Raw genomic sequence first — 22,948 nt, forward strand, 5'->3', positions numbered from 1 at the left:
ATCCCCTGATGAAATGCTGTATTCCTCATTTCAGTGGCTTGGTCGGCAGGAATGTCAGGAGCTGGAGCTGTCTGGTTGGTTTTAATTCCGAGGACAGCTTGAAATCTAATGATGCCATTGAAATGATAAATGGGTTCTCTTTCTCCTGATATGAATTGGTTCGGGTTCCCAGGGGCTGGTCCATGGTGTTTTAGGATTTGTTCTGGTGGCCCTTCAATACTTTTCCCCATTTTAGGGTTGCATCAATTGACCGTTTTTTTCTTATTCCATCATCAAATACTTGAATTCCAACTGATTTCCCTGAACCTCTTCTAGCAAAAACCCCAGTGCTCTGATAGACCCTGTACAGCACAGACAGTGGCAGCAGATGTTGGAGTGGGCAGAGGGATGATCCCCCTCCTTATTTTAGGAAGTTTTCACAACATTCTCCATTTGCTGTTTCCCTTTGCAGCTTCAGCCATTTCTGTTGCAGAGTCAGAGATCCTCAGCATGGGCTCTGCCTTCAGCTGTGCAGATTCCATCTGTGCAAGCAGGCAGAGCTTGGGGTGAGGGGCAGAGGGAATCAGCCAATTCCTGCCCCAGGCAAGAAGAGCCAGCTACATTGTCCCCAATTTGCCCTGACAGTGTTAATTTGCATTTCTAAAGCTCCTCTCTTGGCTGCCCGTTTATGAGTTAAGGGCTCACTTTTCAATCTCTTCTAGTTTTGCAAAATACAGCCAAGACATGAACATCAAGGAACCCAGACCAAAATTTTGGTTCCTCGAAGAGCATCACAGAAACATACACGAAAAATTTCCAAGGCAATTCACATTTTTCTCCTTCTCAGAATAAAAACTCATTCTCACATCTCTGATCTGAACGTAACCGCCAATATAGAATTGGGAGTAATACAATGAATTAAAGACGGAAGCAATCCGGGCAGCAGATACTCTTTATTGCAGCGCTGGGCACATGGGGGATCTCTCCTCCTAACATGTGCACCGTGCAGCTGAGAAAGTTGTGCTTTATCTTACTAAAACATGCATATTCATTACAAGTCTTGAAAATTATTTACATATTCATGATTATTCCGAGATAAGGATGCGCAAGCGTAGTTGCATTTTTGGGTGGTCTTCGGTGGTCGTCAGGGGTCCTCTGGTGGTCGTCCATAGTCTTCATCACTCTGTCTGCTAGTTGAACTTTTATTTCGAGCATGCGTGGTAGTTTTTCTGTGCTCTGGGCCCCATCTTTTCCTCCCTTTATGATATATGGCCTATTCAACTGACCACAGTCTATCTGCTGAGTATGCATTCTTTACATATAATCAGGAAGCTTATCAGAGTAAAGGAAGCTTATCAGAGTAAAGTACATAGCCAAGGACAAAGTTTCTACATCTGTTTGCTAATGTCTAGAATAACAGGATACTGGTGCATATACATAGCACATAATGTTTTCTTCACTTAATTCTTTTCTAGTCATTTAACCCTTAAGTAGTTTTGAACAGGTCAGGTCCCTGTATCAAGTCCCCCCTTTTCTATAACCATTGCAAATTCTTTTGCAATCATATTACGCCTCTATATCTATATCTTCCAACATTAGTTGCTTCTTTGTTACAAAGTAAGACACACTTAATTAAAATCTAGACTATGATAATTAACAATATTACAAGTATTACGGAAATAAAAAGTTGTTTTAGCCAATTTAAATTAGGTAACCAGGATGTTAGGACTTTTTACAATTCTTCAAATCTCCACGAGGTGTCATCCTTGGTTACTTCATGGAGTATCTTAGTCTGTTTCCAGATTTCACTTAAATCTGTAGCAATTCGATTATTCTGATCTACGTATATACAACAACTTGTATTTACAATGGTACAAACTTCCCCTCGTGAAGCCAATAATAAATCTAAAGTCATTTTATTTTGCTGTACTACTTGTGCAAGGCTATTTATTTCAATTTGCTGTGCTTGAATTGCATTTATTGTTTTATTTTCAATGTCTTCTACTACTGTTGAAATATTTATTATAGTTTTTTTTAATTCACTTACCCCTAGCCAAGGGAGAAACCATTTAGCAAAGGAATGAAATGCATTCTGCCTTTTTATTAGGGGATTTTCTACTTCCCGTCTAATTCTTCGAATATGTGTTTGAAGCCAACTTTCGGATAAACGATTATGTATAGTTATGTTTGGGACTACGGCTCCCAGGGTGCATGTTCTCACCCAATTTTCAGGTAATACTTTCCATGCAGTATCATTGCACAGCCAATACCATCCTTTTCCTTCTGGAACTGGCCAGAGGGTACTATTAATAGAGGTGGGGGACCCGATATATTTTATTTTATTATAACTCGTTTGATTTTTTTATATATAGGGCGTTATTACAACTCTCAACTTTATTTAATCCTTTAGGTGGGTTACACCTCTGCACACATTTATAGTAAGATTTTTAATTGGAGGGTTATGAATTTTTAATGGCTGAGCTCTATGTGTATAATTTACCCAGGTGGTATTCTTCCAATATCTCGTCCACGGATTATTACCAGGTATGGGGATGCCTATTAATAAGATCTGTTTTCCACTGTATTCAGGCATATGTGTACATATCTAACAATTAGTTCTATTTAGAGTTCGAGATATACCTTCCGTCAGCGAAAGATGAAGATTCAAATCCCACCGTGCCCAGGCTCCCCCATAGGTCAAGATAATCTGGAAAATCGCAATCTGGTAGGTCTTACGGGAGTAGCAGTCCATGGTTTCGTAGGGGCCTTCTTTATTTTCGAGTAGTGAATCCAAGCTGGGTGTTCTTTAATCTTCACCGCAGTGAATGTTGTCAACAGCACTTGATATGGACCTTTCCACTTTTCCTCCAAGGGTTGTCCTGAAAAATTCTTAACATATACATAATCACCAGGTTCAAAGGCATGGAGGGGGTGATTTAATCTCCTTACTCTAGTACCCAAAACATTTTTATGTATTTCTGATAATTGTTTCTGCAATGCTTTTATGTATTTCAATAAATATCCTTCTCCAATTTGTGCCAATTCTTCATTTTTAAATTGAAGTTGATAGGGTCGCCCATATAATATCTCAAAAGGGCTTAAATTTTCCTTTGTCCGAGGTTTAACTCTTATTTTCAATAATGCCAATGGTAAAGCTTGGGGCCAAGTTAAATTTGCCTCCTGACTAATCTTTGCTATCTGTTGTTTGAGCATATGATTCATCTTTTCAACTTGGCCACTTGCTTGAGGTCTGTACGGGGTATGTAACTGCCAGTCTATTCTTAATGCTTTTTCTACTTGTTGAACAATTTTAGCATTAAAATGTGGTCCTCGATTGGAGGATATTGTCGATGGAACTCCGAAACGAGGAATTATTTCATTCAATAGCGCTTTAGTCACTTCTCGCGCTTTGTTAGTCCTGCAGGGATATGCTTCTGGCCATCCTGTGAAAGTGTCTGTCAGGACTAAAAGATATCTATACCCCCCTTTTCTGGGGAGCTCAGAAAAATCAATTTGCCATTGTTGCCCAGGGCAGTTTCCTTTACCTATCATCCCTAATTTTATTTTGCTAGTTGTGTCTGGATTATTTCGTTGACATATTTCACATTGCTGCGTTACTTGTTTTACTGTGGTATACAAATTTCGCCCTACTATTCTTTTGGTCACTTCTTTGTATAATGCATCTGCTCCCCAATGGGTTTTTCTATGTTCTGCTTGTATTAGGGGCCACAAAATATTAGAAGGAACTAATATGTGACCTTCTTTTAACTGTATCCAGCCCTTTGTTCCGGGCTCACCTCCTAGATCATTAGCCAATTTCAAATCTTCCTTTGAGTATCTAGGTGACTGTTCTAGATCAATTGGTTTACTGTCTGGTATTAAAGCACATACCTTAACTTCCTCTGCCACTTGCTTGGCTTCACTATCAGCCAATCGATTTCCTATTTCTTGGTCAGAGTTACCTTTTTGGTGTCTTCGGCAATGCATTATAGCTATTTTTTTCCGGTAGTTGAATCACTTTCAATAATTTTAATATTTCTTCTGCATGTTTGATCTGTTTCTTCTGGGTGTTCAACAGTCCTCATTTTTTCTAAATTGCTCCATGCGCATGCACTACTTTTTGAGTAGTGGTTATCGCATATCCCGCTCTCCGCTGTCCCAGTTTCACGAAGCTGCTTCCATCTGTGTACCAGGAGTCTTCAGCGTCTTCTAGAGGGGTGTCCTGGAGATCTGGACGGCTCGAATAGGTGGCTTCGATGGTCTCTATGCAGTCGTGGGACAGTGGTTCTCTTTGGGCACCGCTGAGAAAAGAAGCTGGATTTATAATGTTAGTAACAATTATTTCTATATCATCTTGTTTTACTATGATGGCTTGGTATTTCAGAAATCTCTGTGGGGAGAGCCAATGGTTCTCTTTTTGTTCTAACACAGCTGAGACAGTATGGGAAACCATTACCGTTATCTTCTGCCCTAATGTGAATTTGCGTGCTTCTTGAATGTTTATTACAACCGCCGCCACTGCACGTAGGCATCCTGGCCATCCTTTGCTTACCTCGTCCAGCTGCTTGGAGAAGTACGCCACTGCCCGCTTGTAAGGGCCAAGTTCTTGGGCCAATACTCCAAGTGCCATCTCCTGTCTTTCATGTGAGAATAATAAAAAGGGTTTAGAGACATCTGGTAAGCCAAGGGCCGGAGCCTTCATCAGTTCCTTTTTAAGTTTCTTGAAGGCGGCTCGAGCCTCCGCCGTCCATTCTATTTTAAGTCGGGTTTTCTTTAGCAGTTCATATAGAGGTTTAACTATTACACCATAGTTGTATATCCATAAGCGGCACCAACCTGCCATTCCCAAGAACGTCCGCAATTCCTTGGCCGTTTGGGGCTCCGGGGTGCGACAAATTGCCTCTTTTCGCTCAGTTCCCAATTCTCTTTGTCTTCTGGAAATTTCTAATCCTAAATAAGTTACTCGCTGTTGCACTATTTGAGCTTTTTGTTGGGATACTCTGTATCCATTCATTCCTAGGAAATTGAGAAGTTCTATAGTCCATGAGAGACACTCTTCCCTGTTCTTAGTGGCTATTAAAAGATCATTAACATATTGCACGAGGACTCCTTTACCATCTGGGGGAGTCTAATTTTCTAAATCTTTAGCTAACTGGTTTCTAAAAATCGTGGGGCTGTTCTTAAATTTTTGTGGTAATACTGCCCAAGTTAATTGTGTTTTTCTTCCTGAATCCGGATTTTCTCATTCAAAAGCAAATAGCTTCTGACTTTCTGAGGCTAGCGGCAAACAGAAGAAGGCATCTTTGAGATCCAGTACAGTAAACCAATGTAAGGTATCTCTCAATTTAGTTAATAGTGTATATGGGTTGGCTACAACCGGGTGGATGTCTTCAACTATTTTATTAATTGCCCTTAGGTCTTGTACTAATCTATAACTTTTTCCATCTGCCTTTTTAACGGGTAAAATCGGAGTGTTGTATTCTGATTCGCATTCCGTTAGCAAATTGTATTGCAGAAATCGATTAATAATATTTTTGATTCTTTCCCTGTTTTCTAGCCTTAAGGGATATTGTTTAATTCTTACCGGCTTTACTCCTGGTTTCAACTTGATTACGACAGGGCTTGCATTTTTGGCTTTTCCCGGAACTTCACTAGCCCAAACCCCTGGATATACCGGGTCCAGAACCTCTCTAGGTATTTCAGAATGGCTTTGAGTTTGTATTAAGGCTAGGCTCAAAACTTCTACTAATTGTTCTTCTTGAATTTGAAATTCAATTTTCTCTTTCTGAAAAACAATTTTCGCCTCAAGTTGTTCTAGTAAATCTCGCCCTAGCAAGGGCTTTGGGGAATTTGGTAAATATAGAAACCTGTGAATTTCAATTTGTTTTCTAAGCCGATAATTAAGTGGTTTAAGGAAATAAGCTTTTTCCTTTTGTCCTGTAGCTCCAATTACAGTGATAAAATCTTTGTCTTTCGGCATTAATTGTTGGTTTAATACCGAATAAGAAGCCCCGGTATATTTTTTCATAGCAGTCCGTAATTTGTCAAGAAACTCTGTAGGAGTTTCTGCCGAATTTTGCTTGATTTTATATAAATTTGACCAATTTACTGCCTTCGGTACGGCCGTCCCGATACCAATCTTAATCTATTCTTGGTATTTTTTAAGTAGCCTGTAATCTTGGTCATTTCTAGGGACGTGGGTTTCGACCGTACCCTGAAGGGTTCTTGCCGTGATTTGAATTTGTACTTGTGTACGAGCACTTTTAATTATTAATTGTTTTTCTGTTTCAGTTAAGGCATCTAACATTAAATTTATATCTTTCCAATTTGGATCCTGATTTTTAACTATTAACTCAAATCGTTTTGCCACCCCTTCCGGATCATCCCGGTATCCCTTTACTATTTCTCGCCAAACATCCAAGTCATTCATAGAAAAGGGAATTTTAATTCTGGTGGGTCCTGTTGCTCCCATCGCTTGCCTCAACGGGGCTTGAATTATCGGCCCCATTTTACTCCGAGTTCGAGCTGTGATGGGAGAAAAGCTCATTTTTTCAGGGACAGCCTTACCAGATTTTTCTATGCGATTACTTTTATCTGATTCATCTGATGAGGTAGAAGGTCGGGATCTAGGGGGGGGAGGGGTTTCCGGGGGAGAAGGGGGTTGGGGTGGAGAATTATAATCTTCCATTCTTTCCTTTGTTTCTTTAAGTTTTACACACCTTTGCCCTATACTGCAAGCCGAACAACACCGTTTTAACCTAGTCCCATTCTTTCTCTGTTCCTTTTCTATAGCTAACACCAAAGGATCTTGGGGTGCTATGTTTATCCCACATTCTTTCTGCCATTCAGGGTGATTCCGCAAAGTGAAAAACATATCCGCATATCCCACTTCATCCCACTTTCCTTCCCGCCTTAAAAACAACATTAACTGCAACAAAGTATTATACTGCAAAGTTCCATTGAACGGCCACTTCTCACCATCTTCCAACTTATACAAAGGCCACCACTGGTTACAATATTTAATTAATGTTTTCTTATTCACCGTCCCTCCAGGAGTCCCACCTATTTCCTTCCAATGCATTAAAATACAACCCAAAGGGCTCTTCTTTACGATTCCCCCGCTCTGTCGTCCACTCATTATACTATACACCAAACAGGACACTTTTTACAGCAACACAAAATTCCAACAACAATCAGAATAATTCCAAAAATAAGCAACCAAACCCAGTACGTGTTAAACAGTTCCCAAACCATTAACTCAGAAGTGTATGTCTTAATATACCAAAGTAGTAGACCAAAACCAAATACGATCGTATAACAAACACAAACTCTGCGGGGAGCTTATTCAAAACCAAATACGATCGTATAACAAACGCTACCCCCTGCGGGGAGCTTAACCAAAACCAAATACGATCGTATAACAAACGCTACCCCCTGCGGGGAGCTTAACCAAAACCAAATACGATCGTATAACAAACGCTACCCCTGCGGGGAGCTTAACTAAAACCAAATACGATCGTATAACAAACGCTACCCCCTGCGGGGAGCTTAACCAAATGACCGGTCCTAAACAAATAATAATAAAGAATACCTGTGCTGCCGGGGCGAACGGAGTTCTTGTCTGCTCCCGCGGTGATCCGAATGAGGCGAGGAGCCCCTCCGGGAAGATCCCGGGGGTACCCTAGGGAGTCCTGTTCTCAGCGGGTCCCGCGGCCGAGCAGAGAGTCCTCCTGCCTGGCTCGCCAAATTGAATTAAAGACGGAAGCAATCCGGGCAGCAGATACTCTTTATTGCAGCGCTGGGCACATGGGGGATCTCTCCTCCTAACATGTGCACCGTGCAGCTGAGAAAGTTGTGATTTATCTTACTAAAACATGCATATTCATTACAAGTCTTGAAAATTATTTACATATTCATGATTATTCCGAGATAAGGATGCGCAAGCGTAGTTGCATTTTTGGGTGGTCTTCGGTGGTCGTCAGGGGTCCTCTGGTGGTCGTCCATAGTCTTCATCACTCTGTCCGCTAGTTGAACTTTTATTTCGAGCATGCGTGGTAGTTTTTCTGTGCTCTGGGCCCCATCTTTTCCTCCCTTTATGATATATGGCCTATTCAACTGACCACAGTCTATCTGCTGAGTATGCATTCTTTACATATAATCAGGAAGCTTATCAGAGTAAAGGAAGCTTATCAGAGTAAAGTACATAGCCAAGGACAAAGTTTCTACATCTGTTTGCTAATGTCTAGAATAACAGGATACTGGTGCATATACATAGCACATAATGTTTTCTTCACTTAATTCTTTTCTAGTCATTTAACCCTTAAGTAGTTTTGAACAGGTCAGGTCCCTGTATCAACAAAAAATACTCTAATGCTCTAAACTTTGCATTGAAACTGCAGGAAAAAGAAAAACTCCACCCATATGTTTAAGGGACCCTTCAGAGACGTTTTGAGATCATCATCCCTTTGGCCAGGCCCCCTCCCTGGCTTTCCCTTTTCTCCCCTCCATGGGTGCCCTGCCATGTTCACTCCCCGAGGATCCCAGGGCACTCACTGATGAGATTTTCAGTGCTCTCTCCCTGCTGACTCTTCCCAGACCCCCCTGATGTGTCACTCGTCTGTCTCCTGGTCACTCCCGGGTCCCCAGTCAATCCCCGGTGCCGCCACCAACCAAGGGAGCCGCTCACCCAACGTGGGTGAGGCACCTTCAGCTGCACTCCCTGCCCGCCGCCCCGGACGGTGGAAGGAATTCGGGATGAGCCCCAGGGTGTGTGGAAAAATTGACATTGCCAGAGGATTCTGTCCACAAAGCAGACAGAGGAGTCCTATGAAACTAATTTCATTCTAAAAATGGGAGAGGCCAAGGGACATTCCCCATGGGAACTTTCCACTTGTTGGAGCACACAGACTCCTTTTCATCCTAATTCTGGCCACATCTCCCTCTGCTTTCCCTATTGGCTGAAGTACTTGAGAGCTGCAGACTTCCCAATCCACCTATTACATACCCCCTTAATATGCTTCCCACTTTTGTATAGCAAACGATATTCATGGCTCTGTTAAGGCTTTGTTGTTCTTCTGGAAGTTCATGAATAGAGCAGGACCTTGGCTGAGCAGCAGTCTGTCATCAATTGATAGCATTTTCTGAAACAGATGGCTTCTCCTGTCACTTCCTTACATAAAAGTTTTCTGGCCCCATATCCGAGCAGCTTTAGAGCATCTGTTTGTAAAGACACTTTCCTGTGGTTCCTTCCATGGGGTCCCCCGTTTGTGGGACATCCCCCCTGGAGCAGGGTGTCCCCTCTGTGCTGCAGCCCCAGGGCTCGGGCAGAGCTCAGCCAATCAGAGCCCGCGGCGCTGATGACTCACCAGTTGCCAGGCAGACTCGCAGCTCCCCGCGTTCCCCACCTGGACCCACCTGCGCCCCCCCTCGGCCCCATGGCCCCGCGAGGGGAATTTGGGGAGGTGGGAGTGGGGCAGCGCCAAGGCCGGGCCCCCCCGCGCTGTCCTGGCGGGAGCGGCTGCAGTGGGGACCGAGTGCGGGCGGGAGCGGCCGAGAGCCCAGCGCTGCCCCAGCCCGACCTGCCCCAGCTCCATCCCTGCCCCTGCGCTGGGATGCTGTGGGGCTGGGGGGAAGAGGGAGCCGGCAGTGGGTGCTGGGCCTGGGGCCAGGAGGAGAAGGGAAGGAGAAGCAGGCTTGAGGAACAGAATGGTCAAACGATGCAGGTGGCAGAAGAGGGTGGGATTGTGCAGGAGAAGGAGGAATAGGAGGAGGAAGAGGAGTGTGAGGAAGAATAGGGACACCGGAGGAGGAGGAGCAGAAACAAGGATCACCACGAGGTTCCATTCCTCTTTGCATCTATAGCCTCCCCTCAGCCCCAGAAGCATTGCCACCTCACATGCAGCAGGTGACTGTTGAGTGGTTCCACGATTTTCACAGGGGTGAGTCATGGCATTCCTCAGCTTTATTGGGTTAAATGTTGGTGATTTTTTTTTTTTTTTTAGGGGCTGAATCTTTTTGTTTTGGAGGAATTTTTTGCTGAATCTTGATGTTTGGGGAGGTTTTGATCTGTGTCTTAAAGTTTGGAGGATTTTTATTCTGAACCTTGGTGTTTTGGAGGTTCTTATAGACACACAATGCCCAATGACTTTGTGAGATGAAGTGGGGACAGGAGGAACTCCCAGTCCAAGATGCTCTGTTCTTTTTTTTTCCCCCAGACCAGGATTTTTCATTCCCAGGGAGGAATGAAAATGGAGGAAATGGAGGAGGAGGAAAAGCCCTGGAGATCCCGCACAAGGAGTGGCAGCAAACCCAGCCCAGGGAGCTGCGGGGAGGAAAGAGCCCCCCTGAGCCAGGAAGGTGGGCAGAGATCCAGCCAGAGCTCAGAGCTGGTGGAGAAGCCTCGTGGCAGGGAGAAGCCCCACAAGTGCTTGGAATGTGGGAAGGGTTTCAGCCGGAGCTTGGATCTGATCCAGCACCAGGTGATCCACACTGGGGAACGGCCCTACGAGTGTGAGGAATGTGGGAAGCGTTTCCGCTGGAGCTCCAACCTGAGACTTCACCAGAGATTCCACACCGGGGAGAGGCCCTTTGAGTGTGGGGAGTGTGGGAGGAGCTTCAGCCAGAACTCCATTCTGATCCAACATCAGAGGATCCACACTGGGGAAAAGCCCTTTGAGTGTGGGGAATGTGGGATGAGCTTCAGCCAGAAGGGCTACCTGATGCAACACCAGAGGATACACACTGGGGAAAAGCCCTATGAGTGTGGGGAATGTGGGAAGAGCTTCAGGCAGAGCTCTGGCCTGAGGAGACACGAGAGGATCCACACTGGAGAAAAGCCCTACGAGTGTGGGGTGTGTGGGATGAGTTTCAGCCTCAACTCCCAGCTTACGGAACACAAAAAGATCCATACTGGGGAAAAGCCCTACAAGTGTGGGGAATGTGGGAAGAGTTTCAGGGGAAGCTCAGCCCTGATTCGGCACCAGGTGATCCACACTGGGGAACGGCCCTACACCTGCTTGGAATGTGGGAAGAGCTATGGGTGGCACTCAGACCTGAGAAAGCACCAGCACATCCACAGCGGGGAGAAGCCCTACGAGTGTTCCCAGTGTGGGAAGAGGTTTCAGATCAGCTCCAGTCTCCTCGTACATCAGCGGAGTCACACAGAGGAGAGGCCCTACCGCTGCCCCGACTGCGGGAAGGGCTTCAAGCACAACTCCCACATCACCAAGCACCGGCACATCCACACCGGGGAGAGGCCCTACGAGTGTGGGAAGTGTGGGAAGGGCTTCTCAGAGAGATCAAACTTGATCAAACACCAAAGGAGGCGCCACTAAGGGGGGAAGCCCTGTGAGTTCCCCAAGGGTGGGAAGAGCTTCTTATGCTCCTCCCAGCTCCATTCCCGATGGGAGGATCCACGTTGGATGATCCTCAGTGACCTTCATTGGGCAGTCTTGGTGATCTATGGGCCTGGTTATCTGTGTTGGGAAGACACTTGGCTGGGAGGCTCCACATCTTCCTCGTTCCCTGCGGGCACCTAGATAAACCCAGTGGCAGGAACATCCATTGGGGCACAGACCAACAATGGGAATTCCTTGGGGAGAGCAGATTTAATGACTTCCAACTCCATAAAATCTTTTGCATTCAATCCTATCTTCTGGTGGCATCAAGGAATACTGAATGGTCTTGGAGGTATGTCCTAGGTTGACTATATGATGCTTGTATCTCCAGTTGTCTGTTCTGTTTATAGTGAATTATAATTTTTGCACCTTTAAGACTTGTTCCGAGAGCAAAGGAGGGAGAGAAGGGCAGAGTTTGTTTTCAGAAACTGCACTCACTCCTCCACATTCCTGCTCCTGGGCCGGGTTGTCTGCAGATGGACAGACAGAGGTACAGATCTCTCCTTTGCTGTTAATTAGTTTTAGCTAGCTGTGGCAGAGAAGTTCCCTGGACTGTGGCTGCTTTTCCCTTTTCTTTGGACCTGTTTAAACCTGCTCTGGCCTGAACACCCAGAAGAGCACCGGCAGCTCACACCTGTGGCCCAGCGGGCCAGGCCTGGACTGTGGCATTTCCAGCACCGGAGGGACTGATAAGAGACTGAGTGAGCTGAGCTACAACCCACGGAGGGACTTCCTGAGTTTGTCTCTCTTTTAGAGCAGCAAGAGGTTTTATTGTTTAATATTGTTTAGGTTTTATTCTTTAAAAAACAGTTTTTTCCACTGTTCTCCAAGGAGATATTTTTCCCAAACTGGCTGGGGGAGGAGCCAATTGAATCTGCTTTCCAGAGGAATCCCTTTGGAGGTTCTCTCCCAAATTTGCTCTGAACCAGGACAAGGTCTTTTCCAACTTCAGGGATTCCACGATTTTGATTTCCTATTGCCCAAGGGTGTCTTCTGCAGCCAGATGGTGGAAAAACTGGGGAAAAGACCAAGATTTTGGAGACAGTGGGGTAGAAACTCCACCAAAAAGGTTCTTCCCTCCACCCAAGCACGTGGATCCTCAGCCGGCATGGACATGGAAGTCTTTTTCTTTTGGCCTTGATTTTGTTTTCATTTCTCTTTATCCCTTTAAAATATCCAATATTGAAGTAAAAATAGACATTGAACTAAGTTAGTGGATGTGGTCATGGTAGGACACAGACATGGTGGGACACGTGTAAGAATGTGCCCTCTGTTGACAGAGTAGACAAGTTAACCTTTTGTTCCCTTAAAAAAGACAAAAGGCCAGGTGTTTCTCTCCTCAATTTGGTTGAAAGACACCTCATAGGACCTCTGGGACTTCACCTCAAACTTAAGGGTAGCTAATTGGACAGGAGCCAAAAAGTCCCACCTAAGCAATTCCCTAGAAAAGAAGAGAACAAAAGAAGTTAATTGCTTTTGTGAAGTGTTTTAGTAAGAGCAAGAGCCTCTGCCCTGACTTGGCTTTTCTCTGTAAAAAGCTTTTTTATTTTTGCCTTTTATTAAAACTTTTTATTCCCAACACTGTCACATGAGCCATCCTGCTTGTTTTATGCCACCTGAGGTAGCTGAGCTATCAAGGGTATAATGCTTATCTCTGAGAGCTTATAAGACCAGGCTCAAAAAGAGAAAAAGCATTAGACATGGAGAGTGACATGGGCACGCATGGACATGGAGGGGGACAGGGCCATCCCTAGGGACATGGGGAGACACAGGCATGGATGGAGACATGGGGGGCAGTGACAGGGATGGAAACATGGTGGGGAGACAGCCATGGGTGAGGACATGGTGGGACATGGCCAGTGACAAGTGGGGACATGGCCATGGCCGGTGCCATGGGAGGAACTTGCAGGGGATGAGGGGGATGCTGGGTTTGAGGGAGTTGAGGGTTCCTGGGCAGGACTTGGACCTTGCTGAGGCCTTTGGGGAGCCCAGGCCGAGCGGCTCCGGCTGCGCTGGGAGAACCTGGTGGAGGTTCTGGGGCAGCTGCTCAAGGACCCCTGACCTGGAGCCCCAGCTGGGCACTGGGCTCCTGGAAGGGGATGAACATCCTTGTCCCTAGGAGGGAAATCCCAGCACCCCCAGGGTGTCGGGAACAGCTGAGGGGTCACAACAGGGAGGGGAAAGCCCAACAGAGCTGTTCTCCTCCTAAGCTACATCCTAAAAGTCCCAAAACTCAGGGATTCCTCCCAGGAAAAAGCTGCCAGGAGCTGCCTGAATTGAGGGAAAGGGGGGATGTGATCCTCAAACTGAACAGGAGGGGTCTGGATCCCCAAATCCAAGCCCAGGGGTGAGAGGTAGAGCTGGAGGCACAATGGGGAAGGGGTGGGAGAGCAGGGGGAAAGAGGATTCCGACCAGGAGAGGAATGGGACCCTCAGATTGAGTTGGGAGGGGTCTTTGGTTTGGGGGAACAATGGGAGTGGGGAGGGAAGGGTGGGGATGGGATCAAAAATGGGTGGTTCCATGGGGATCCCTTAGTGTCCCCATCGCTTGATCCCTGGAGTGATTTCCGTGAGGCTCTGGGAGGGGGGAATGGATCTGCACTGGGTGGGTCCCCAAGCCCCCTGCCCATACCTGGGGGGCTCATGGGAGGTTCCCTCTATCCAAACGCTGGTGCTGCAGCCATGGGGGAGAGGTGGGTAGGAAAGGGGGATCTGGGGTGGTCAGGGAGGAGGAGCAGTAGGAAGAGGAGAGAGAGATGAGGAGGAGGTTAGGGAAAAGAAGGAACAGGAACAGGAGGAGGAAGAGGAGGAACCGCAGCAGATCCACACGGTTTGCCTGCCCTTCTGCTGAGTCTGCAGCTCCCCTGGTCAGGGCAGCATTTACTCGCCCAGATCCTGCAGGTAAGTGGGGAGGGGGAACTCACCCCAAATCCATTGGGGGATTTCTGGGAGTTTTTTTTGCAGGGAAAGGGATATTTGGATCTTGCATTGCCCCAAAGGTGAGACGCAGATGCCCCTTTGGAGACTTGTGAAGGGTTCCTGTAGCGATCTCTGTACTGGCTGGGGCAGTGGTAACAGTTTGGGGGGGACATTGGTTTTGGGGTTCCAATTGGCATCGGAGTGGGGAGAGCAGCAATGGCCAATCCTGGAGCTGGGGGATCCCAGCAGCCTGGAGGAGTGGGGGACTCTGGAGATGAGCAGAGTCTGGGCCCATCCAACTGTGAACAGGGTGGTGACTTCTCAAGCTGGACTTGGGCAGCAGGACCAAGGTGCTCACCCTTTGTTTTTCCCCCAAGCCAGGATTTGTCCATCCCAACCTTTGTGCAGGTGGAGCTGGTGGAGGCTGTGAGGAAAAGGAAGATAGCATGGAACACTGAGGCAGGTGAGGAGGAAGTCACTGCCCCTTTCCCCCTCTCCTCTGCTCCACCTATCAGCCCAAGATTGCCCCTGGCTGCAGGACAGCGCTGCTGCCAACACTGTCCTGCCAGGGACGAATTGGTGGGATCTCCTTCCCCTTCCCTCTGGCATGGAGGCAAATCCCATCCTCTCCTTGTCCACCCTCCTTCCTCTTCTCATTCTATCCTTCTTCCTTCCACATTCCTTCCTTTTCTTTCCTTACCCCAGGCACTGAGCTGCAGACAGAGACCTGGGAGGACAAATCGCTGCTCAGAACCTCTGTTTTGAGGCTTTTTTGAGCAGCTCCACAGCATGGGAACCCAATGGGGAGGAAAAGCCCTGGAGATCCCACACAAGGAGGGGCTGCAAACCCAGCCCTGGGAGTTGTGAGGAGGTAAGAGCCCCTCTGTGCCTAGAAGGCAGCCAGAGATCCATTTGGCACTCAGAGATGGTGGAGATGACTCATGGTGGGCAGAAGCTCCACAAGCACTTGGAATGTGGGAAGGGCTTCAGCTGGAGCTCCGGAGATCAGACCTGATCTGGCACCAGGTGATCCAGATGGGGAATCAATCAGCCCTACAAGTGTGGGGAGTGTGGGAAGGGCTTTGGGTGGATCTCCAAGTTCATCAGCACCACAAGATTCACACCAGGGAGAGGCCCTATGAGTGTCCCAAGTGTAGGAAGTGGTTTCTGAGAAGCTCCAATCTCATCGTAATGAGCCAAGGGTCAGCTGGAAATGTATTTAGGATAATTGAAAACTGTGGATGAGTCAAGGGGACAGCTGGGAATATAACTGAGATAGTAGAAGATTTCATATTTTAGTTAAGATTTTAAAATTAGTTAAGAAGCCAAGTTAGCTAGCAAAAATCACATGCCTTAGTTAAAGAGTAGCAAATATATTAGAAAAGTAAAGCTAGGAGTGACAGGGATAGATGTAGGAATTGCGAAGGAGCAGAGACCATAGAAATATCTTGCCTTAAGAATAATCAGCAGTTAGGAGAGGCTACCGTGACCAGCAGATCAAAAAGTCCTGCAAACTGGCCATGGGTGAAGAGTTTACCTTGAGGAAGACAGCTTTCTTCCTCCCTTACACCCACTCCCTTATTTCAAAATCCCAAAGACCCAGTTAAGGAAACACGATTGCACAGCCGTAATGGATATTCAGCTGATTATAATACGAAGCGGGCAGGTAATGATTATGTATTATGTGTCCTTAGAAACAGCTTGGATATGTAAAACCTTTCCTGTATAAATAGAAAGCAGGAGTCTGCAACTCCTTGCACATGTATTTGGAAATGATTCCATGTGTGTCCAGCACTGCAATAAAATACCCTTCTTTCCAGCTTTAATTAGTTGAGGAGCCGTCTGTCCATGCTTCAGTGCATCAGTGGATTCACACACAGGAGAGGCCCTTCTGCTGCCCTGAGTGCGGGAAGGGCTTCAAGCACAGCTCCAGCCTCGTCACCCACAGGCACATCCACACCGGGGAGAGGCCCGGTGAGTGTCCTGTGTGTGGGGAGAGATTCTCCAGAAGCTCTCGCTTGACCCAACACCAAAGGAGGCACCATTAAGGGAAGCCCTGCGAGTACCCCCAGTCCCAGTGTCACCCCCTTTCCTGCCCACAGAGCTCCTGAGCCAGCGGCGGCCGCAGCCGCTCCCCGTGGCCTTGCACAGGACCCCCTGTGATGGGGCAGGGAGGATTCGGGAGGATTCGGGAGGATTTGGGAGGATTTGGGGAGGATTTGGGGAGGGTTCGGGAGGATTTGGGGAGGGTTTGGGGAGGATTTGGGAGGATTTGGGGAAGATTTGGGGAGGATTCGGGGAGGATTGGGGAGGATTCGGGAGGATTTGGGGAGGATTTGGGAGGATTTGGGAGGATTTGGGGAGGATTTGGGAGGATTGGGGAGGATTTGGGGAGGATTGGGGAGGATTTGGGAGGATTTGGGGAGGATTCGGGAGGATTTGGGAGGATTTGGGAGGATTCGGGAGGATTTGGGAGGATTTGGGGAGGATTTGGGGAGGATTCGGGAGGATTCGGGAGGATTTGGGGAGGATTCGGGAGGATTTGGGGAGGATTTGGGAGGATTCGGGGAGGATTTGGGAGGATTTGGGCCGTGGCGGGGCGGGTCCGGCCGGGACCGCTGGTCGCTGCGGGTCTGCCCAGCAACTGGTGAGTCATCAGCCGCGCTGTCTCTGATTGGCTGAGGGAAGGCGGGAGTAGGAAAAGGATCGGGAGAGATCCCGCCCCGAGCACCGGCACTGGCAAAACAGTCCCAGCCTGGGCACAGGGAGGGAATTTATTACCATCCAAATCACAGCAGGAGAAGGGAAAGAAATCTCTCCAACACCTTCCCCCCACCCAACAGGGATCACCCAGACCAGGGGTTATCAATGATGGAGAGTCGGGGGCATCTGAGTTGGGATCAGAAGCCAATTTTATTGAGTGTACCAGGTGTTTATATAGAGTTTCACTTGTATGGTGCTTATATAGGGCTCTGTTTTTGGTAACAATTTCCCATTGGTTACACTTCTTTATGACATCACATCACCTGGTAACATTATTTTATCACTATGTCTCACAATATGTTTCTTGGTCACTTCTTGCCCAGGGAGACTTTCTCTGTGTCTGTCTCTCCCATGGTTTCTGCTCAATCAGGCAGAAGAAGAAGAAGATATCAGGCCCCTTTATCAGTTCCACTGTACTCTCTGGTTTGTTCCCCATACCTCCCCCTATCTGTTCAAACAAAAATACATTCTTAAGTGATTTGTCTATTAATTTTTTCACACAATATAAAATACAAGGAATAAGCATAACAATACATAATATAATCCTAATACATATAAGCCTATTTTAACTAAATTTCTTATCCATCCACCAAGTCTCCAATCCCCCAGAAGCTGATCTAGCCCTGTAAGCCCTTATACCACTGGGTAATCATAACCATTTCCCCAAGGGCATAAGTCTGTTAGAGGTTAAACAGGTGCTGATGTGTTGGCGAGGTCCTGTTCACAAGGGTTCTCTTCCAATGTTGATGTTCAAGGTGAATCTGCAAATGATGCAGTCAAAGAATCTCAAAACGCCTTCACATTGTTTGCTGGAAACCACTTGGAACCATTCTCTGTGGACATGCAAGCAAAACCTCTACCCCAGCCTGGTCAGAGAGAAAGCCAGGTAAACTTTCCTAGGAATTGTTCTGGGGAGTTTTGAGAAGGCTGAGAGAAAGAATTAAAGCAATCTTGCAGCTGGTGTTTTGAACAGTTGTTTTCTTATAAGATGTTTAATAAAGGGTATTTCCTTAATTAGCCAATCATGTGAGGTGTGTTGATTAAAGGACCAGTCAGGTCTACCGGTGTTGGAGCAGTGTATAAAAAGAAATGGGTTCCTAATAAAATTAGTATTAGTCTCCTGGAGAGAGTTAGATTTTATGTGTCGCCTGACTCTTGTTCCTGACTCAGTGGTGACACCAGGTGACATCAGGTGACCTAAGGATAAAGCCCCAATATCTTACCAGATCCTGGATCCTTCACTAAGGCAAGGGATTTTTCCTTTTGTTGCAATTGTGAATTACAATTAAAATGTCAAACAATCAAGGTTTGGGGTCCATCAAAGATCATTTCAAGAAGCTGAACACATAAAAGGCTTTCTGCAGTCTCTCAGAAGGGTTGTCCTCTCTGGCCCCCCTTTCTATTGTACCAGGAGACGCTTGAGGGAGCCATGAGCCCGTTCAGTGACAGATTGGCCTTTTGAGGAATGAGGAATACCTGTTTTGTGCATAATTCCCCAAAGGCAAAACAGGCAGCAACTCAGCAGGAAGTATAAGCTGGGCCATTGCCTTTACTTCAGGTGGTATACCCAGAGTTACAAAAGCAGCAGTGAAGTTCTAGAGACATCTTTAGCCGTTTTCCCTGAACGGGCTGATGCAATGTCTTGGTTTGAAAAGACAGGAGTCTGTGTAGGAAGGCAAGACCCTCCTGTGAAATGGAAAAGGTAAACCCCCCTCCCTCTGAATTACCACAATTTCAAAATTAAAAGGCTCTCAAGCAAAGATATGGGAATGGGAATAACAGTTCTTTACTAGGAAAAAAACTAAATTAAAAAAAATGCAATTAGTACAAACAAAACTAGTGATAGAGTCAGAAACCTGACACCCTGAGGAGTCAGGGTGTTGGTAATAGTCCAGTTAAATGGTGGCTGCTCCTCCTGGAGTGGCAGATGAAATGCTGCTGAAGCGGTGATCTCTAGAAGGGTGGAGTTTTCTCTGAAGGTCTGGTAGTAGTTGGGCCTGGTCTTCCTCTGGGAATCCAGCAGAGAAGAAGCTGCTCCTCGGGGAATCCAGCGAAGTGGCTGCCAGTGTCTCAAAAAGTGCTGATTTTATGCAGGTAGGAATTCTTGGCTCCTCCCTCTGGGTGGAGCATCTCACAATGGGATGATGTAACTTTACCGGTCATGCAGTGAGTCATTCAATGGTCCATGAACAGAAGATATCTCCCCGGAAGGAGACATTGTTCTTGGAAGAGATAAGAAAACTGCCCAACCTCCAACAGATGGCAAATAGAATACATGCTGATCTTACAAGCCAGGACACCCCACATCCCAATTGTCCCCATTGTCCCCCCACTGTCCCAATGTCCCCAATGTCCCTGATGTCTCTGATGTCCCTGATGTCCCCGCAATGTTCCCCCATTGTCCCCGATGCTCCAGCATTGTCCCCATGTCCTCAGTGTTCGCCCATTGTCCCTGATGTTTCTGATGTCCCCAATGTCCCCCATTGGCCCAAATATCTCAATGTCTCCAATGTCCTCACATTGTCCCCAATGTCCCCCATTGTCCCCATGTCCCCCAATGTCTCGTATGCCCCCACACTGTCCCCATGTCCCCAATGTCCCTCTGTTGTCCCCACATCCCTGATGTCCCCATTGTCCTCACATCCCCAATGTCCCTGATGTGCCTGATGTTCCCCCATTGTCCCCGATGTCCCCATTATCCCCACATCCCCCACATCCCGGATGTCCCCAATGTCCCTCCACATCCCCATTTTCCCTGATGTCCCCCCACATCCCCATTGTTCCCAATGTCTCTGGTGTCCCCAATGTCCCCCCACATCCCTGAGGTCCCTAAATCCCCAATGTTCTCCCAGTGTCACCGATGCCCCCCCACCCCATGACCGCCCTGTCCCACCCCACAATGTCCCTGATATCCCCCACATCCCCGATGTCCCCAGTGTCCCCGATGTCCCTACACCCATGATGCCCTGTCCCACCCCGCAGTGTCCCTGTTGGTGTCCACGCAGACGCCGCAGACACGGCCGCTGCTGGGGGCGCCGGGGCAGCTGCACTGCGCCTTCGCGCCCCCGGCCGAGCCCTTCACGCTGCAGTGGCTGCGGCACCGCCACGGCGCCACGCGGCGCCTGCTGGCCTTCGACTCGGCCGCCACCCACCGCACCGAGGCCGCGCCGGGGGTGCTGCTGTTCCTGGGGGGCCACGGGAGCCCCCCCGGCACCGCGCAGGTGAGGGGAGGGGAGGGGCTGCGGAGCCCTGCGGGGACAGCGGGGGGCGCCACCGAGCAGGGGGTGTCGGGTCCTCCTGGCCGCCAGGGGGCGCTGCTGGGAGTGGGCGGCCTCAGTCCTCCTGGCCACTGGGAGGCGCCAATGGACAGCCTTGGTCCTCCCGGCCACCAGGGGGCGCTGTGGGCATGGAACTGCTTTGGTCCTCCCGGCCACCAGGGGGCGCTGCAGGCATGGAACTGCTTTGCTCCTCCCAGCCGCTAGGGGGCGCCACTGGCAGTGGGTGGTTTTGGCCCTCCCGGCCACCAGGGGGCGCTACTGGCACGGAACAGCCTCGGTCCTCATGGCCACTAGGGGGCGCTGTGGGCATTGAATGGTTTTTTGAAGGTTTTGGGAGCGTTTTTTGTGGCTTTTTGGGAAGTCCTGGGGGGTTCGGTGGGTGATTTTTGGGGGTTTTGGGGGCATTTTTGGTATTTTTTTTGGGGGGGGTTCTGGGGGTTTTTGGGCACAGAACGGCCACGATCCTCCCAGCCGCCGGCGGGCGCCAGGGAGATGTCGCTGCAGCTGTCCCAGTCCCTCCCAGTCCATCCCAGTTACCTCCCAGTCCCTCCCAATATGTCCCAGTATGTCCCAGTCCCTCCCAGTTCCCTCCCAGTCCCTCCCAGTCCTTCACAGTATCCCCAGCTCACTGTCCTGTTTCCCAGCCCCTGCTGCCGTCCCGGCTGTCCCTGGGGCTCCCGGCCGAGCTGCGTTGCGACGCCGTCGGCTTCTTCCCGCTGGACGTGGAGATCTGCTGGGAGCACCGCGCCCGTGGACACACCCGGCCACGCTTGGGGGACACTGAGGGGGACACCAAGGGGGACACTTTGGTGACCACCCTGGGGCCCGGCTGGGACGTGCCACACCGGGTCACTGTGGTGGTGGCGGGTGAGGGACACATGGGGACATCAGGGATGGGGTTTGAGGACACCTGGGGACATCAGGGATGGAGTTTGGGAAACCTGGGGACATCAGGGACAGGGTTTGGCCACAGCTGGGGACATCAGGAACGGAGTTTGGGACACTTGAGAACATCAGGGATGGGGTTGGGGATACCTGGGGACATCAGGGATGGGGTGTGGATGGTCTTGGGACACCAGGACTGGAGCTGGGGACACCTGGGATGGGGTTTGGGACATTGAGGATAGAGTTGGGGACACCAGGACGGAGTTGGGGACATCAAGAGTGGGATTGGGGACAGCTGGGGACATCGGGAATGGGGTTTGGAGGGTCTTGGGACAGCAGAGATGCCTGGGGACACTGGGGACAGGGTTGGGGACATAAGGAATGGGGCTGGGGACAGCTGGGATGGGGCTGGGGACACCTGGGATGGGGTTGGGGACACCGGGGATGGGGTTTGGGACACTGGGGACACGACTGGGATCTCCTAAGGGACATCAGGAGCAGAGCTGGGGACATCGGGGGGTGGCCGGTGCCACCAGGACGGGCTCAGTGCCACCCGGGGGTGTCGGTGACGTGTGCCCAATGTCCCAACAGGTGCCACCAGGCCCAGCGTGGAGAACATGGCAGGGATGGGCCTGGTGGACATTTGGGGAGGTCTGGGGAGGTTTGGGGACATCTGGGGAGGTTTGGAGACATTTGGGGAGTTTGGGGATATTTGGGGACATTTGGAGAGTTTGGGGACATTTGGGGAGGTTTGGGGACATTTGGGGAGTTTGGGGACATTGGGGACACCGGTGGGGTTGGTGACACTTGGGGAATTTGTTCCAGTTTGGATTTTAAGGTTCTTTTTTAAAGCATTGATTAAAAAACCCAAAGCACGAATTTAAAGTCATTAAAGAACCAATTATCCAGCTCCAATTGTTCACTGATTTTTTTTTAAAAAGCAATTTTTAAAAAGTTCTGTTTCCCATTTTATCGATTTTTCAGCAAATCTTCATTTTTGTCACGGGAGAGAGAGGGGCAAAAAAAGGAGAAAAAAATGGGGGAAAAAAGGAAAAAAAAGGAGATTTCCTTTCCCATTGTTCCTTCATGTCCACACATCCGAATCAATAGCAGAGAGTTAGCAATGATCAATAGTAGGGAGTTATCAATAATCAATAGTGAGTTATCAATAATCAATAGCGGATTATCAATAATCAATAGCAGTGAGTTATAAAAATCAATAGCAGATTATCAATAATCAATAGCAGTGAGTTGTCAATAATCAACAGCAGATTATCAATAATCAATAGCAGGGAGTTATCAATGATCAATAGCAGGGAGTTATCAATAATAGCAGATTATCAATAATCAATAGCAGATTATCAATAATCAATAGCAGGGTGTTATCAATAATCAATAGCAGGGAGTTATCAATAATCAATAGCAGTGCATCATTCAATCGGCATTTTTCACATTACAAAGAAATCAATCCAATATTATTTATTGATTATTGATTATTGATAATTGATTATTAATTATTAACCATTACAAATAAATTTATCCGATATCAACTATTGATTATTAATTAATCAACACTAAAAATAAGTTGATCTATTATTAATTATTAAGGATTAATTAATCAATATTACAAAGAAATCTATCCAAAATTAATTATTAATTATTGATTATTAAGAATCAATATTACACATAAATTAATCCTATGTTATTAGTTATTTATTATTAATCAAT

General features: G+C 47.8%; 1 protein-coding gene across 1 annotated transcript in view; it reads left to right on the forward strand.

The window, feature by feature from the left end:
• The first annotated feature begins 9,920 nt into the window (after positions 1-9,920).
• The window catches only part of LOC146764373 (uncharacterized), a 198,762-nt gene continuing 185,734 nt past the window's right edge, over positions 9,921-22,948 (forward strand). The window contains 3 exon segments of the mRNA XM_085565021.1: positions 9,921-11,302; positions 14,672-14,757; positions 16,119-16,329. Of these exon segments, the coding sequence (XP_085421147.1) occupies positions 10,167-11,302; positions 14,672-14,757; positions 16,119-16,329 (1,433 nt within the window). The 5' untranslated portion in view covers positions 9,921-10,166.

This window comes from Lonchura striata, chromosome 35, assembly GCF_050655825.1.
Source record: "Lonchura striata isolate lonStrDom1 chromosome 35, ASM5065582v1, whole genome shotgun sequence".
NCBI lineage: Eukaryota > Metazoa > Chordata > Aves > Passeriformes > Estrildidae > Lonchura > Lonchura striata.